Here is a 17,796-nt window from a genome sequence, read left to right as displayed (position 1 = left end):
TCACCTACTTCCATGTCTCCTCAATATATCTTCCATACCTTATTAATTTTCTTATATACAACATTGAATCTTCTGTTCTCTCAAATTTTTTCCTTGAGACTAGTATCTTGGAAAGCGTCTCTCTTATTTCTATAGGCATTGTAAGAGCATTACCACATACAACAACATATCCACTAAGCAAACAATTAACCAAAAAGTCGTGATTTCTGGAGTCGTTTAGCAACAGCGTTTGGATGTAACACCCAGACTCAATGATATTTATATTAACACACTTTTTTTTGTCGCTAAAAATTGATTCTTTTATACTGGGATTGGTTCTTGAGTAAGATATGTTAATCTGAATGTAGTCTGTGAGTTCTCCATTAGTGCTAAAATCATATATCTGATCTAAGAACGGATACGAAACGTTGCTATATCTCATCCCAAGACACACCAAACAATTCATTTTACTGTTATTTTTGTTTAATAGGTTATTCATGATCCTTTCTTGAAGAATAGATATAATTCCTGTTATACCTAATCCACATGATAACAAAAGTATCGGTACATTTGGATTTGCTATATCACTAAGAGTTTGAACGTTCATTCTGCTACTAAAAGAAATGAGTATATCACTTCCGTTAAATGGTTTTTCAATGTCCAGAAAATTCGAACAGAGTCCTCTTATTTTCCTGTTCAGTGTTGTGTTCCACTCAATCACACCAACACAAACCTCAATAACACTTGATTTTTTTCTATTTTTCGAATCAACAACGGTTTTGTCTAGAAAATGTTCTATTGCTTTTCTCCTTATTTTGTTAAAAATTTTGTAGTCTTCGTGCTTGTTTTTCAATAATAAAGGGATACTGCTTGAAAACAATTCTGGTACTACTTTGTTTTCAATATTGTTAACTATATGTTTCAGATAAATTCGTCTCCATACATTTTCATTATACCAATTTGGGGAATTGCATATTGAATATTGTCTGGGAAGTATAATGGGTATTGTGTTTATCACGTCATTTAAGGACAACTTTACCGAATTAAAGTCCCACAAAACCTCCATGTAGTTTCTTCGTTCGTCCATAACATACTCAAAGTACTCCTTTTTGGAGTCAGAATCAGTCTGAACCATCTCAAATAACTTCTTTTTGTGCAACTCATTGTTAGTATTTTTGTAACACAAATTCATAAATCTTCTATCTGGAACGTTCATTATATCCAAATAACGATATATAAGAGTGTAAATTGTCATTTTAGTGTCTAAAGGGAAGCTAGAAATGCCACCAAGTTCATTGTTAACAAAACATTTCTCGTATTTGTTATTAATTAAAACATGAGTATTACTGTAATCAAACATATTTTGGTAGATACAACTTTCTTCTTTATTGCAAAAACACCTATAATACTCTGGATTCTCTCTAATTGATATCACACTCCTCAAGTTAAAGTCGCTGTTAATCAATTTTGAAAATTCAACAACATTTTGTACTGGATTTGTGGGCCATATGGAGACGTAAGATCCCGATCTATAACCTGCATCCTCATCTTCATTTTTGCAGAGAGTTCTCATTCTTACAAGTTTCATGCACTTACCCTTGAATTCCCTTTCAAGCTCTGTATTGCACGTGATTCTAGATATTCTAGCTGTTACACCACTTATTTTGTTCATTCTTAAATTTTCTACGTGATTTTTTTGATCCTGTATTGCATTTCTCAATTCATCCTTTTCATTTAACGACTCACCTTCTGAAATAATGCATATGTATTTATATGGTGGTGACTTGCCTCTAAAAACTGTCATTGCTTCGCTATCCAAGTAGGAGTCATCTATCAAAGCTGCCTTCAAGTTGCTTATCCAAGGATCAAACTCACCTAAAATCCCAAAGTCGTGCGATTCGTCACCAAGACCCCACGAAACCTTCTCTGTTGCACCTAAACTCAATAAAGAATACCTAAGCTTCCTCGCCGTCAAGTTGAATCTTGAATTTCCAAAACATCTATCTCCCAATCCAAATATAGTAAAATTAAATCCCCTAAGTAATTCAATATTCATGTTGTTCAACAAAAAATGATTCCAAAATGATATCATGCTGTCGGGAACGTCTCCCTGTCCCGTTGTTGACAAAACAAATACAGTTAGTGGGAACTCACCACTTGGTTTTTTGTTAGACTCAAAGTAATCAAAAAACACATGTTCAAATAATTCTATAGATGTCGGGTATCCAACAACGCCTATCTTCCACAATTCGTCCCTAATCTCGTAGCTCAGCTTTTCCGATTTCCCAGTTTGAGATGCATATACCAACCACACTCTTTTCGGACATCTTGTTCTAGTATCGTCTGCGCCACTCGAATCCATTGTGGAAAAAAACTCATTTGCTTATTTCCCTCAAAAATAATATACAGAAATGTGAAAAGAGTGCTAGAGGCAAAACCAGAGAAAAAGATTCGTGATTTGTGCTAGTTTCCAGAAAATGTAACTGTGACTGGACAAAGATGTGGACAACACAAGTTTGAGTAACCAAAGCTGCGAGCGACCAAGGAGATTTGTATGTATTTATGAAACAACTCTAATAGTTCAAGTAGAACTTGGGTTAACCAACGCTTAAAATCTCAAGACCAATGTATTTTTACCTGTTTACTCGCAAAAATGGTCTTTAATGGTATCTGATCTTTGTCAGAAATGTGTAGAGGGTTGCCGCTGGCGCCAGAAACAGCATGCTTATTTTAATCTCCAATCTGCTGTTTCTCAGATGCATATTCACAAGCAGTGTTGGGAGGGCGTGAATAAAAAGTGCAAAAGAAAGCGGAAGAAGGTCTTGTAAAGTGTTTTTAAGAGAATAAGGGGGCTTGATTTTTTGTTGAATTTAATTCGAGTAATGAGCTACTTTTGCAATGACCAACTGGATTTTGAATTGGTGGATTTGAATAAGGCTGAAAATGAGAAAAAGGAGGGGATATTTGGATTTGGAAACTCTGGACAAACAAATTGTTCTTTTGTGCAGGATAAGAGAATGAAGACTAAAGAAGCAAGTAGTTCTGTTGAGAACATAGACTCGAATCCTAATTCATCACTAGATTCGTTTTTAAAGAAAAGAACAACCTCAGTTGCCAAAGGTAACGACACAAGTTCCTCGATTGAATCTTTTTGTGAGAATGAATGTGGCAATGATTTAAATCTAGATTGCAGATATGTTAGCTTTGATATTTGTGATTCAGATAATTTGTCTAACTTTTCGTTTACAGAACATTTGAACAAGGACTTAACAGCTAATCTTTACAAAATTATAAACCAAGAAAAGATTAATTTTTTTAATTCCAGAATATACGGACTTGATTGTGTGAGAAAGTTGAGCATAATCCCACCAATTAGAATACACGAGCTTTGGAGGAAAACGCCTTTACATATAAGGGAGATTCTATACAATTCATTCGAAATTGTGATTGAAAATAGAATTAAAGTGTGGTATGCAGTTAACGAGGATTCGAGTATAGTTAATTGGGGTGAATTTTATCTAAGACAAATCGGCGAGTGTTTGGTTATACCAGAAGACTTTATTGACAGACTTGTGAGAATTTACCTATCAAATTTTAGGGATCCTTGTTTTGGAAACTTAGCCAACACTACTCCCCTGAAAGAAGCATTGAATGATTACTGTTTGCTTGAACTTCAGCCAAAACTTGATAAGGTGTACGAGGAGTCTTACAACTATTATTGTTACCGTAACAACCATAAAAACCTAGATCCCATTTCAAACTATGAATCATTTCTATTTGTTAGAAACATGAGTGCAGGAAATATGAAATACGAGAAAAACGGAAAAACTGCAAGCGATAAGCACTTTCTTTCAATGTCCTTGAACGATTTAAGTAGGGAAGCCGTTTTTGAGAGCCTGGATCAACCTAGAAGAAACACTTGGGAACTAGATAAAAACGCAAATTACTGCGGCCACTATTCATCAGAGGATCCGCCGAATGCTGCGTTGATTTTAATTTTAACATTATTTAGACTTCACGCAATAGGCGATATTCTAAATTCTCGCACAATAGCCATTCTTATTGACATATTTCATATTCTAGTTGATACTGAAAATGACAATAGCTATGCCTCTTCGTTATTGGTATTCAGTTGTCTCCAAACGCTTACCTACAATGACATTAAAAAAAGCAAACTTAATGAAAATGCAAACTCTCTGGACAAAGGTTGGAATAAGTCAATTAGATATCTCAAAGTTGCAGGTGCCACTTTGTTGGGAGGGGTTGTATTAGCAGCGGCTACAACAATAGCTGCGCCTGGGATAGTGGCAGGATTAGGAACACTAGGGGTCACTTTTTCAAGTATCATTGGTACAACTGTTACTGCAGGAACTAGTACAGCTACTTTGTCTGCAATGGCAGGCGTTAGTGGAGCAGGTTTGTCAGGTTGGAAAATGAGCAGAAGAGAGTCTCCTTTGAAAATTTTTACTTTTCACCAAATTAACAACAATGTTGATAAAAACGGTCTGTTTCCGATAATTATTGGAATCAGTGGTTGGCTCAGAAGCAATGATGATATATTTAAACCTTGGAAAGTCGCGTTCAATGGAGTAGATTGGATGGAAAATTACGTAATTGAATTTGAACCTGAAATATTATCACAACTGGGAACCTCAATTGCTCTTACCATGTCTCAGGATCTCGCCATATTTGCAGGAAAGGCAATATTACTTCAGACAATTGTAGGAACATTAACTGCTGCTTTATCGTGGCCAATAACTCTAATGCAATATGCTGCTACATTAGACAATGCGTGGGCAGTTACAAGACAAAAAACAGAACAAGCAGCGATCCTACTTGCAGATGCACTATGCAATAAAGACACAACAGGTAACCGTCCAGTTAAGCTTATTGGTTACAGCATGGGTGCTCGTCTCATTTTTTTGGCTTTGCAAATCCTATACAACCGTAAGCAATTTAACAAAGTACAAGATGTTGTGTTACTTGGAATGCCTACATCTTTGAATAAGAAAAAATGGAGAAAAGCAAGAAGCGTTGTTTCAAACCGTTTTATTAATGTTTTTACCAGATCTGACTGGGTTCTTGCTTTTTTTTATAGGTACATGCAGTGGGGTTTGCATGTTGCTGGAATCTCGCCTGTAAATTTTGACGGCATTGAAAATTACGATGTTACGGGATTAATAAATTCTCATGATGAATATCCTGACAAAATAAGGGATATTTTATACTATATTAAATTTTTTTAATTATTTTCAAAGTTGTTATTGAAATGCTTTTTAATTTCACCTGCATGCGTATATGCAATAAAGGCATTATATTTTACCACGTCATAATTTTTTTAATTATTTTAAATCTTCCACATAAACCTAAACATATGCACATCCGTTTGCATATATAAACTGATGTGTATTTGTTTGCGAAACTATGTAATTAGCTTAAAATTTGTTTAAAATGAATTAGTATAAAATTTTACAATCATTTTTTGGTGCATTTTACGTTAAATATAATTTACGTCACTATCACTGAATAAAGCAATACAGGTGACAAAAAAAGAATTTTTGGTTTAAAAATATGAAACAAACGGCATAACTTTAAATGAATGGTAATAGAAATAAAAAAAAATAAGAAGGGAGTAACTTACAATCGTAATTCAGTCAATGATGGGTTGCATAATAGTATGGAACAATCGAGTATAATAAAAAGTGATTTAATGTTTGATAGCAAGTACAAAAAATCACCAATAATTTACAAAAGCCAAAGCTTTGTGCCTTTGAATATTAAAGTAGAAAACTCACCTGCCGAGGAAGAGCACATAGAAGAACTTTTGATTGATTTATCTTTACTATTGACTAAATTGAGAAACAATTTGGACGAATATGAATCTTCAATAAATAAAAAATACTCCAAAAGAAGCTCAATTGTTGACTTAATAACCGTCTGTATTTCTGTTGGGTTAAGGATAACCAATATAATTGAAGAGAAATATGATATTATGGAAGATAAGTGTAATATAATAAATGAAACTTCAATAAGTTGCAATTGGTTCAGGTACTGGAATGAAAACTTTCCTAGAAACAATTTACTGGAGAATGATATAAATGAATTCGATTCAATTAAGAAAAGAAACGAGTTACTTGCTAAGGATAAGAATAAATTGAGTGGGGATCATGCATGCACAATAAGTTGTGTTAGGTATGGGAAATCAATAAGTGATTTTAAAATGCTGTGTAAAATTGCAAATAGTTTGTTCTATAGGGCATTTATAACGAATGTTTGGTTTTCAAAAGAGTATTCAGATGAACTTGATCTAATTGAGGTAGATAAAAACAAAATAAATGATAGCAATATTAATAAACTTGGGGGTTTGGGTTTAAATAGTCAGGAAAGCCAGGACAACAATAAATTTGTAAATAACAATAATAACTATATAGATGTCGGTTTTAATAAGTTTGCTGACAGTAAAAAATGTGATTACAATAGAAAAATCAGCTTGAATAATAAAAACCCGTGTTGTGACAATAGTATTCTGAGTAAAATGGAAAAAAACGACAAGGAATTGTTGTTTGATATAAAACAAAGGAGTAATGAATATTCAAATGAATTATCTGGAAGCAGTAAAATGACTAGTTTTGAGGATTTGTTTTTACCGGAAATATTATGTACAACAGCTGATGAAATAGAGTTAAATGATGGTAAAGAAAGCAAAAAAGATATTTATTTTGAAAAAGAAGCAAATATGTGTTTGAGAAATAACTCGCGTAGAACATCTATAATTATAGAAAACATAGATTACGAATCACTTGTTGAGTTTAACAGTAATATTTCGAGATTGAAAAAGTCAATATTGACAGTAAAAGAAGTTCAAAAGGAAGTAAATCGTCTAATTATTGAAAGTACAGGTGATATTGACTACTTAGAAGAGCAGGCTGAACTAATACAAGCAAATTCGGCACAAGGTGTATGCTGTGTAGCAGAAGGATGCAAATTAAAATCAAGTTGGTGGCCATTTCAAGGTTCTACTGCAGGTTTGTTGTGTGGTAGTGCTGCAGGTTTGTTGCTCGGTCCTGTTGGTGTAAGTGTAGGTGCTGCAGTGGGCGGAGCTATTGGTTTAACATTTGGTAAGATGCTAAAAACAACTTGCGAAACAAGAATGAATGAAATACTTAAAGAATGTGAAGAAAGGAAGAAACGTAGAAATGAATCTATAATAAACAATAATAATAATGAATATGAGTTGTTGGTTGAAGTATTTGATGATGATTTAAATAATAACAATGCATTATTGTCTGACGATTATTACAATAAATATATATCAAAAGTGACACTAAATGACATATTAGAAAACATAGACGTTATTCCATGATTAATTTAAAATCTATAGTTTAAGCTTCTTATTTTTTACTTTGACTAAACAAAATACAAAATGGGAAATATACATGGCAATAACAATAATTATTATTACTATTCTTTTTGAGAGTAAAGCAGGTACAAGAGTTGCTTAAAGTCACTGGGAAACATATTCAAAAGAATGGGGAAGAAATATCTTTATTATGAATGGTAAAACAGTTAATAAAAGTTGATTTATTTAAAAATGACTGTATCATTTTTGCAAAAAAATTTAAAAAAAGATATATTTTTTAGATTAATTTTAATAGAAAATATTTAATTTTATCTGAAAAATTATCAATATTGATGTTTTTGTATTCAAGGAATTAATATATAATTATTAATAATTTAGTGAATTGTATTATAAGAACAGTAGGCTGTAGATTTAAATATAAAGTCAACTTTATTATTTATAGGAATAATGAGAAAGATAAGGTACTATTTATCACTTATATGTTTAGATAACTAATATCTTCTTAGATCATGATAAGACTTCATCGCTCCATAATGGCTAAATGCCAATTATTTAAATCTTTTGTATTAGTGTCATTATTTTGAGGATATCTACTTCAATTTTTGCTATTTAAGATTTAAAAGTTGTATGGGTGGTGTAGGTAAAACAATATTTAAAAGGCTGATAATACATAAACAAATGAGTTTGATTACATATATGTTTCATTATTTTTATATTTTAAGATAAATCAATAAAGATAGATTAACAACAAATAAGTTAGTTTTTCTTTTAAGTATATGAGTATAGTATTCTGAATCAATAAGAAGATACTTTAAAAACTAAATATATTGTTCAATACAGAATAAAATATAATAGCAGTATAACCGTATTTATATAGAGAATGATTAAAAATAGAATTAGCATAGCAATGGGAATTAGAATCGTATCAAAATCACTATTAGCTCTTGTATTTTTATCATTAATTAGTAATTTAATCACGTGTGTAGATGATAATCTGCATGAACATAACCTTGACAAATTAAGTAATGAAGTGGTTGTTTTAGTTCAAACGGCAATACCGGACTACGTAATGGTAGTGATTTTTTAGTAGAAATAGATGCAAATACAGGAAACATTGATGTAAAATTGAATTTAGATGGAGGATTTGAAAAAATTAGCATTGACTTGGGTACGAATTTAGATGATTTTTTAAGTGAGATCACTCACATAAAGGAAAAATAGGTGATTCAGTTGTTGAGGATTTAACGAATGATTTAAGCATCATGGATAAAAATTTTAGCGATGTGAACAGACATGAATTCAAGGATACTCATGTTGATTCAGATTCTTTAAACAACAATGAGGCCTCTGAAAATAATGAAGCATCCACCTGTGTTCATGGAAACGGACCTATTCAACCACCAGCAACAACTAGAGTGAAACCACTACCTAAGTCTACTGATTCACAATCAACAATTGAAAGTTAAACACCAGATATTTCTACTTCTATTTTGACAACGGTAACGAGTTCCGCAGCGGTACAAACAACAAATTCAGTAACAACACAACCAGGAGGTGGAGGATCAGGTGGTGACACAACATTAGCAACTGTGTTACCTACAATATCGACAAAAACAGCGCTACAAGTTACATCATCAACGATAGACTCGGGATTGATATCTGGGGCAGTTCTGGGTGGAATTGGAGGCTTTGCAGGTTTAAGTGTACTGGCAGGATTGGGAGCTGAATATAGAAAGAGGAATAAAAGAAAACTAGGGCGAAAATATACAGACAAGAAGCTAAAAGTAATTGAAAAAAGTTTGAATAATCATTTAGAGGCACTGTTGATAATAAATACGAAGTTGACGTAGAGATTCAAGGCAATAAAAAAACAAATGCTCAATTTCCTGTAAATTCTCAACAAATTCGAACTCCTACTTCATTCTCAGATATTAAAACAGAAACATCAATAATGGGCACAACAACCCCTGGTATAGTGGTTTCTTCTGTAAATAAGGAAGAGCATGGAATTCCTGGGTTCAAAGTACAAGGCTCAGAACAATACCACTTTCCGACTCTTCATTTTTCAAAGATTAAAACAGCTACAAAAAAAAACTCGGCTAAATTTGGACTAAAACTCTATTTCAAATTAATATATTAATAACCATTTTAATCCCAATATAAATTATTTTATGTCATGAACGGAAAGTAAAACATGGGTTTTTATTAATATGTTCATGGTTTTGCCGCGCACAAGGCCGATATTAAAAATACGGCTCTTAGCAAAAAATAGTTCGAGCGCTGTTTAGTTTGAACAGTTAAGGAGTGAACAATTAAGAAAGAGTAATGTTGAATAATTAGTTGAGCAGAGTGGTTTAGCTTTATACTTAAATTGAATCATTTTTAATTATTTTTAATTATATTGTAATTATTTCTTTTCTATAGGTTAAAGCAAAATTTATGTAAATACAAACACTCGCAAACTCTTTGGCGGTAAATAGTATATACAAAACACAAATAATGAAAGTTGTTGATTATAAATCAAGCGATTAGACGGGGGGAAAATAAAGAGAGGAGTTGTTGTATTAAAATATATTAGATTATGTGAAAATAGTACAATGAATTAGTTACTTCTTAATTAGACACCTCATAAATTTTAATAGGTGTGTTTATAACATGCTTTCCACTCTTTGTATTGGGTGAGCTGGTAATATATAGCAATATTATTCAATGAATTTCGGTATTTATCAGTGAATATGATATAAACTATAAACATTCAAATATAAAATGAGAAAAACTTATCGTAGTAATATTTTGATTTAGTGAATAATGATATTTAGAAGTTGAGTAAAAAATACAGATTGTAATATGTAATCACTAAACATAGGATATTATTTAGATACGATATCTGAGATTCCATCACTCGATAATGGATAATAAGATAAACAAAAATGTTGATTTGAGCCTTTTAATTGATGTTGCTTTTGTTAGATGATTGTCAAATATCACATAAGAATTTATACTAGCTTTTAATTCAAGAATTTATAGATAGTTTTAATACATCAAGTAGTAAGGCTTTGACTTTGACATTGATAATAATAGCCGTATTACTTATTGTGAATAAAGTTATTTGGAGTTTAACAAATTGTTTGAAATACTAAGTAGAGTTACATTGGAAAATAATAAATATTGAATCTAGGTAATAACGCCTATAAAGACAATCTTATTAATATATTAGTATTTACTCAACCATAAATAAGGCTGTTTATTGAGATCTTTGTGAATATTGTGGGCGTTTTTTGATATAAAGATAAGTATAGTTAAGATATTGAATGAAAAAGCACTCTTGAAATAAACTTTACATACAGAGTGAGGCATAATTGATAATTGAAATATATGTTTACAAATATATTGTTAGACTAAGGAAGAATAGTAGTAAGAATGATAAAAGAAGTTATGTTAAAATCACTTCTGGTTCTTTTATTTTTTGTATCAGTTAACATTACCAATTGTAGTGATGATTTAAACAATCTAGATTTAAATGAATTGAATGATAATGCTTATGATCAAAGTTTTAATTTTGATTCAAACAATGACATTGGACCTGACCATGTTGAGCATTCAGCTATTGAATTTGACACAAGTGCAGGGAATGTTGGTATGGGTTTTAATTTAGATGAATCAATCAGCAGAACAAGTGTAGATATTGGTTTACATTTGGGTGATGTTTCAATTGACCCTGATAAAATACAAGGTAAAGTGGATGACACAAGCATTGTAGGTGATTCAATGAGTGATTCAAGTATTTTCAATAACTTATCTCTCGATGCTAATGGGGATGAAGTAAGTGATACGAATATTCAAAGTGAATCTTCTGATAATGAAAAGTCCGCGCGTGTTCATGGAGGTGGACCAGCTCCACCTCCACCTGCAACAACAACACCTCAACCAATTACAACTGCAGATATTGCAACAGACTCTGTCTCTACAGAAGAAGTAACACAAACTCAAACAGTAGAAACTACGGGTGGAACAGAGTCATCACCAACAACAGAAACAACAACGTCGACAGAAACTCCAACAACAACAACAGAAGCGACTTCAACAGAGACAACAATGCCAACAACAACTTCAACAACACCAACAACAACACAATCAACGACAAATACACCGCCAACAACAACAGCACCATCAATACCAACAACATCAACAACATTAGCAACGACAACAGTAGCAACAACAGAAACAGCCACAACGGAAGCAACAACACCTGCAACGACAACAGAGACAACTTCTACAGAAACAACAACACCTGCAACGACAACAGAGACAACAACAACAGCAACAACAACGCAATCGACGACAACACCTGCACCAACAACAACAGCAACAACAACGCAATCAACAACAACACCTGCACCAACAACAACAGCAACAACAACGCAATCAACAACAACACCTGCACCAACAACGCAATCAACAACAACACCTGCACCAACAACAACAGCAACAACGACAGCAGCAACGACAGCAACAACAGCAACAACAGCAACAACAGCAACAACGACAGCAGCAACGACAGCAACAACGACAGCAGCAACAACAGCAACAACAGCAACAACAGCAACAACAGCAACAACAGCAACAACAGCAACAGCAACAACAGCAACAACACAACTGGCAACAGCTACACAAACAACGGCATCAACAGCAACACCAACTTCACCAACAACGGCACCAACAACAGCACCAACAAGTTCATCGGAGTTACAAACATCAAATTCAGTATCAACACAACCGGGAACTGGAGGTGGCGATAATGGATTTGAATCTGAATCAGCTGGAGGAACGTCATCAACAACAGTCTCTCCTGAAATACCAACAGAAACAACGGTTATTGCAACATCAACAACAACCGTAAATCCAGGGTTAATAGCAGGAGCTGTAATAGGTGGAATAGGAGGTTTGGCAGGTTTGGGTGTATTGGCAGGATTGGGAGCTGAATCTAGGAAGAGGAGAAAGAAGAAGATAAAACAAAAATATATAAATAAGAAATTGGATAAAATTAGAGGAAGACAAAACACCTCACTTAGAGGGGATTATTTATCCAGGAGTGAAACTAAAATACCTGTTCAAAAGACTCCTGCAAAAGAACCTGTTCGAAAAACTCCTGAACCTGTTCGAAAAACTCCTGAACCTGTTCAAAAAACTCCTGAACATGTAAAACAGACACAAAACCCCGTCGTAATTCCAGTTACTCAAAGAACGTCGCAAGTATCAGGTGAAATAACTAATGGTATGATGGCTGTTCCTGCGAATTTTGCAACCCACGTACCAGGATATTATGTGGGAGGTTCAGAGCAGTATTCATATTCTGACGTGTCGTTTTTTGAAGATCAATGAAACGATATACTTGATTTTCAATTTGATTTTTTGAAGAGAGAATTCTAAAACATTTCCTTTCTGCAAGATAAACTAAGTATTTTAACTTTACATTATAATTTACCTACTGTAATTTAAAAGAGACTAATTATGATTAGTGATAAATTATGATCATGTTAATGAAAATAAAACAATAAAAAGAGCATTCTTGATTATATCGACATATAAGAGTGTATTTTTACTTAGAAAGTTTTGTATAAATAAATGTATTCCCTATGTTGATGGTTTTATATTATTTTTTGGTACACATTGATCAAAAATCCAATTATTTAGTTTTGGCGGCAAGACGGGTACTGAAAATAAGTCGAAAGTAGTGAATAAGTGGGAAAGTAATGCGATTAATCTTGCAAATAAATCATAAATAATAAAAATAAAAGTATTTTTTTTAAAGAAGACATTGGAGTATTAATTTGTGTTAAAATATTCTGTTTAAATGCGTTATTTTTAACCTTATACCCTTATAATTTCAATGGTTTAATGACACAAATATCGCCATTAATATAATGAAGTGTTTTTAAATAAAAAGATTATTTAAATTTAAGTAAGGAAAAAAGTGGTAAAAAAATCAGCAATTAATTTGAAGATTAATGATTACATTATATATGAAGTATATGTAATATTTCTTTTTTTTCTTTTAATAATGAATTAATACCTTGTGATATTTAGACAAGATTTTATAACTCGAAAGCAAGTATTGTGAAAATAAAAAGATTGAGATTTGATTTATAATAGAATTTTGTGTTATTTATTGATACTTTTGAAGGTTAGTGAATATAAAAGTATCTTTTTATATTTACTTGAGTGAGTTGTGATAATTGAAAATATCAAGTGTGGTGAATGCTAAACTATTGGACTAATAAATAAATGTGATATAAAGAGTGGAACAGTAATAAAAGAATATAAAACAATAATTTGATTATAGGATTATTGTCTTTAATAATTTTTCAACGATACATATGTATATATATTAATTATTTTAGCAACAAGTTATTGAGTAAATTTATGTTATATTTAACTGGTGCGAATAGTGAATAAAAGCGACTTTTTTGTGCAAATAAATAGAGACAATACCAATATGAACATTAAAAATACAAAAATGGCGTTAAAATTGATGTTAGAATTTTTAGTACTATCAATATTGTCACTATCGTTAAGTGATATTGTAGGGTGTGCGGAGAATTATTCTAATAATGAATTTGGTGTGTTAACTAATAATAGTGATACTTTGGAAAAAAATAACTTTTTTTCAAATGGAGATGTTGTTATTGAATTTGATGAAAATACAGAAAGGCTTGAAATAAATTTTGAAAGTGGATTATTTGAAAAAAAGAATGCTGAATTAAACACTCATTTTGGTGATATTTTAACTGAAAATCCTCAAAGATATGAACAGATAGAAGATATAACTATTATTGGCGGTGAAATTAGTGACCTAATTATTTCAGATGAAACGAATAGTCAAGTTGAACAAGGGCTTGAAAGTAAAATTGATGTTGAGTGTTCAGAAAAAGGGAAAGATTATGAAATGTCTACATATGTTCATGGAATTAGGTCGGTTGCCCCACAATCTGTAACCACAACATCCGAACATTTTATTCCTTTAGAAATATTACAAAAACCTAATTCTCCGACATCAGAGGGTCCAACTATACCAACTACATTACCATCAACAATACCAGCTGAACAAATATCAGTCCCTGAAGGCGGAAGCAACTGTAATATCTATAATCAAGATAATGAAGATATTGAGAGTTGGGATGATAAAAAAGAAGATAAAAATGATTTATACAATGAACCCGTAACGAAAGGAAAGCCTGATAACAATGAATCTGGTGGGTTTCAGGGAGGGGGACAAGAAAACAAATTGGGAGGCGAACTACCAGGTAGTGAAAATAATAATGTAAGTACCAATGCAAGGCCGGAAGTTGGTGAAAAGCCAGACTCAGGTGGGATAAATCATGAAAATGGCAATGAATCAAATATGGGAAGTGAATCAGGAACAGGTGGTGAAAATAATGATAATGGAACAACAGAAGAAGAATTAATTGAAGGAACTGGAACAGATACAAAAACATCAACAACACAAATAACTTCGACAACAACAATAAATCCTGGTTTAATAGCAGGAGCAGTATTAGGAGGAATAGGTGGTTTGGCAGGTTTGGGTGTATTAGCAGGATTAGGAACTGAATCTAGAAAGAGGAAAAAAAGCTTAAAGGCTGAAAGAAATTTAGGTAACGGAATTACTAGAGTCGGCGTAAAAACAAGTTCTTCTCTCAGAGGTAGCACCTGTCTGGAAAAAGTAGGACTTAACCCACTATCTGAATTTGAAATGATAAATAATCGCCCTTCTTTGGATGTTCAACCAACATTAACTCCTATTTTTTTACCGGCTTTACAAACAATGCCTTCAGGAACGAGTGGAGTAAATAATGGTTTAATGCCTATATCTTCGGGTAGAGATGAAGACCTTATATCAGAATTAATTCTTGAGAGTGTGGAAATGTATAAAACACCAGATTCATAGTTTTTGATTAGAAATTAAAAGAAGAATATATTATAAATTAAATTGATATATTTATTTCATCATTTTTTGGGTCAAATTCCAAATTGCAGGATAAACATTTATTAATATAATCTTTGTCACTCTTAATCTCTGTAATATACTTGAAGCTTGAATTTGAAATAATATAATTACAACATTTATGATACTTTCCTTTTTCAAAGTAATCTAAGTCTTTGTTGGTAACCGGACAAATAAGGCAGTTTGTATTGCTATTTGTTTGATTCTGGCATTTTTTATAAAGAAAAAATAATTAAAGGTATTATCAAACAATGAATTTATTATGTAATAATAGTTATTTCAACATTTTTGAAGTGTATTATTTTAGTTTTTATTTATGTTAAAGTTTATATTTATTTATTTTGTTCGTATATTTGAGTATATTTTCAATACGTATCATTGTATGCAAGTGTCAAGTTTGAGAATAATTTGTAGTATTTAATTTTAAATATAGGTAAAGTAGTATAATGTTAAAATGGTAGAAAAAAAAAGTTAAGGCTCAAACTCACCTTTACATTGTACACATCAGATAATTTTTTGATATGCAATAGGTTCTTTTTTTTCTTTTTCTCCAACAAATACTTAATAATTGATTCTTTATTATACAGATTTCCTTTATTGCATATTACTATAGGAGGATTTAGTGGTTCCTGTAAAATAAGATTGCAATTGTAATTATAATAATAACAGATAACTATAAAAACTTACGCTACTCAGAAAGCAAGTCGTCCATTTGTTGTGATTATTGTTTTGTTTGCTGTCACCCATACCACTTTTCCTTATCTGTGTATTTGGCAAGTATCCCATACCACCCAAGTTTCTTTTAAATTCAAAACCCCTGGTCTTAACCAAGTCCACTCTTTTAGGTATACTTCCTCCATCTCCTCCCATGTATTTTAATTGAAATTAGTGCCTATTTGTGATTATAAAAACTTAAAACAAAACTATCTGTCAATAATCTATAAATTGTTAATATATAATTTGTTTGTGTAGAGTTGGCGCCAAAGGGATTAGGTTTTGTAGTATATACACAGGTAGAATATATACAAGTACAAATAGAATTTGTATTTAAAAATGCATAGACTTGAATAAACAAATCAGTTATTTGAAAATAAAATAAATGATACAAAACTGGATTCAGCGAATTGTTTTTGTTTGAATAACGTAATCAAGTTGTAAGGTCTTCAGGAAAATTAACATTGACGTCTTTTGTAACTTTTAAAAGTTTATTCATTTAATTACTCAACTATTTTTTTTTGAAATAAATATTTTTATTTATTCACTTTTTTAAAATAAGTTTTATTTAATTGTCATAAATGAAATCCTGATTTCAGAGTTCTATCGGTAAGGAATACACATTTAAGTAACATTTTTATTTATTGTTTGGAGTAATTTAAATGGCAGTTGTTGATGTATTTTTTGAATGTATAAACTGATTAACTGGAATATAAACATTGTTATACTATATACATGTTAGAGGGTACCTTGAAATATCAATAATAAATATTGAGCGTGTATACATTATAATTGATAGTAATATCTGCATTTTTTTCAGGTTTTATAAATGGGTGTGAATGAAACAAATAAAGACGATAAGACAACATTGTGGAGCATAGTTATTAAGGCGGCGTATAGAAAAAGAAGGTCTAAGAGAAGACAAGCAGAATGTGGAGGTGTTGTAAACGGAAACGGCAATGATTGTAGTTTGAACAGTGATGATTCTTCAATGTTAACTGATTCATATGGAAACTCTGACAGACCTGGTAGTGATAATAATTATTCAAAAGGTGAATATTACTACAATCAGAACTTTGAAAAAAGAGGTAATAATAACAACAATAGCGGATCTTGTGATGATTTATTGAAGTTTCTACTTGAGCCATCTGGAAATCCACGTAATTCGAGTGATGATAGTAAAAAACCTAACAGAAATGTCAATAATGGTAATAGTAATTCAAGCACAACATTTACTGGTGAAAATGGTAGTTTCTTAAATGAATTATTCTCAAATGATAAATTAAGTGGAAATAGTGGTTCAAAGTTGTCGCTTGATTGCAAAGGTGAGATTATTATAGAAGATACAAATTTAATGAACAATTCAGCAAGACAGATTGATTGGTTGGGTTTAATGGAAGGCAGAGTATATATTAATGAAAACATGGCAGGAACGTGTTTGCAACCTTTTTCAGGTGCATACAAAAGAACTAAGGGAAAGAGATGGTCTTTGGAACAGACAGAAAAATTTTATGATGCTTTATCTTTATTTGGTACTGATTTAATGTTGGTTAAGTCTGTGTTTCCTGAATTCACGGATAAGCAGGTACACGATAAATTTAAGGCTGAAGAGAAGAGAAATAAAGAAAAGTTAGATAATATTCTTTTAAATAATAAAAGAAAATTGACCAAGGAAGACATTGACAAATTTAATTTAAAATATAACAATTAATTAACCCTATACTTATTAGTATGTAAC

At 31.7% G+C, this 17,796-nt stretch overlaps 9 protein-coding genes across 9 annotated transcripts; 7 read left to right on the top strand and 2 right to left on the bottom strand.

Moving 5' to 3' along the window:
- Nucleotides 1–4: 4 nt before the first annotated feature.
- Nucleotides 5–2,341, bottom strand: FG386_001288 (uncharacterized protein; the record flags this gene model as incomplete). Its single annotated transcript, XM_067340681.1, has 1 exon — nt 5–2,341. One exon carries the CDS (start codon nt 2,339–2,341, stop codon nt 5–7), a length of 2,337 nt encoding a protein of 778 aa, XP_067198730.1.
- A 520-nt stretch (nt 2,342–2,861) lies between these two features.
- FG386_001287 (uncharacterized protein) lies at nt 2,862–5,225 on the top strand (the record flags this gene model as incomplete). The annotated part of the gene is made up of 1 exon (XM_067340680.1): nt 2,862–5,225. One exon carries the CDS (start codon nt 2,862–2,864, stop codon nt 5,223–5,225), a length of 2,364 nt encoding a protein of 787 aa, XP_067198729.1.
- Nucleotides 5,226–5,578: 353 nt separating this feature from the next.
- FG386_001286 (uncharacterized protein) lies at nt 5,579–7,342 on the top strand (the record flags this gene model as incomplete). Its single annotated transcript, XM_067340679.1, has 1 exon — nt 5,579–7,342. One exon carries the CDS (start codon nt 5,579–5,581, stop codon nt 7,340–7,342), a length of 1,764 nt encoding a protein of 587 aa, XP_067198728.1.
- An 877-nt stretch (nt 7,343–8,219) lies between these two features.
- FG386_001284 (uncharacterized protein) lies at nt 8,220–8,805 on the top strand (the record flags this gene model as incomplete). Its single annotated transcript, XM_067340677.1, has 3 exons — nt 8,220–8,317; nt 8,383–8,507; nt 8,561–8,805. 3 exons carry the CDS (start codon nt 8,220–8,222, stop codon nt 8,803–8,805), a joined length of 468 nt encoding a protein of 155 aa, XP_067198726.1.
- A 485-nt stretch (nt 8,806–9,290) lies between these two features.
- Nucleotides 9,291–9,479, top strand: FG386_001283 (uncharacterized protein; the record flags this gene model as incomplete). Its single annotated transcript, XM_067340676.1, has 1 exon — nt 9,291–9,479. The coding sequence occupies one exon, from the start codon at nt 9,291–9,293 to the stop codon at nt 9,477–9,479; it is 189 nt and encodes a 62-aa protein (XP_067198725.1).
- Nucleotides 9,480–10,759: 1,280 nt separating this feature from the next.
- On the top strand, nt 10,760–12,721 carry FG386_001282 (uncharacterized protein; the record flags this gene model as incomplete). The annotated part of the gene is made up of 1 exon (XM_067340675.1): nt 10,760–12,721. The coding sequence occupies one exon, from the start codon at nt 10,760–10,762 to the stop codon at nt 12,719–12,721; it is 1,962 nt and encodes a 653-aa protein (XP_067198724.1).
- A 1,114-nt stretch (nt 12,722–13,835) lies between these two features.
- Nucleotides 13,836–15,287, top strand: FG386_001281 (uncharacterized protein; the record flags this gene model as incomplete). The annotated part of the gene is made up of 1 exon (XM_067340674.1): nt 13,836–15,287. One exon carries the CDS (start codon nt 13,836–13,838, stop codon nt 15,285–15,287), a length of 1,452 nt encoding a protein of 483 aa, XP_067198723.1.
- A 506-nt stretch (nt 15,288–15,793) lies between these two features.
- On the bottom strand, nt 15,794–16,214 carry FG386_001280 (uncharacterized protein; the record flags this gene model as incomplete). Its single annotated transcript, XM_067340673.1, has 2 exons — nt 15,794–15,973; nt 16,032–16,214. The coding sequence occupies 2 exons, from the start codon at nt 16,212–16,214 to the stop codon at nt 15,794–15,796; spliced, it is 363 nt and encodes a 120-aa protein (XP_067198722.1).
- Nucleotides 16,215–16,887: 673 nt separating this feature from the next.
- On the top strand, nt 16,888–17,769 carry FG386_001279 (transcription factor TFIIIB; the record flags this gene model as incomplete). The annotated part of the gene is made up of 1 exon (XM_067340672.1): nt 16,888–17,769. One exon carries the CDS (start codon nt 16,888–16,890, stop codon nt 17,767–17,769), a length of 882 nt encoding a protein of 293 aa, XP_067198721.1.
- Nucleotides 17,770–17,796: the final 27 nt, after the last annotated feature.

The sequence above is a fragment of the Cryptosporidium ryanae genome, assembly GCF_009792415.1.
Source record: "Cryptosporidium ryanae isolate 45019 chromosome Unknown contig_23, whole genome shotgun sequence".
Classification (NCBI taxonomy): Eukaryota; Apicomplexa; class Conoidasida; order Eucoccidiorida; family Cryptosporidiidae; genus Cryptosporidium; species Cryptosporidium ryanae.
Note: the sequence above shows the minus strand (reverse complement) of the source record. Positions and strands in the feature narration are given on the sequence as shown.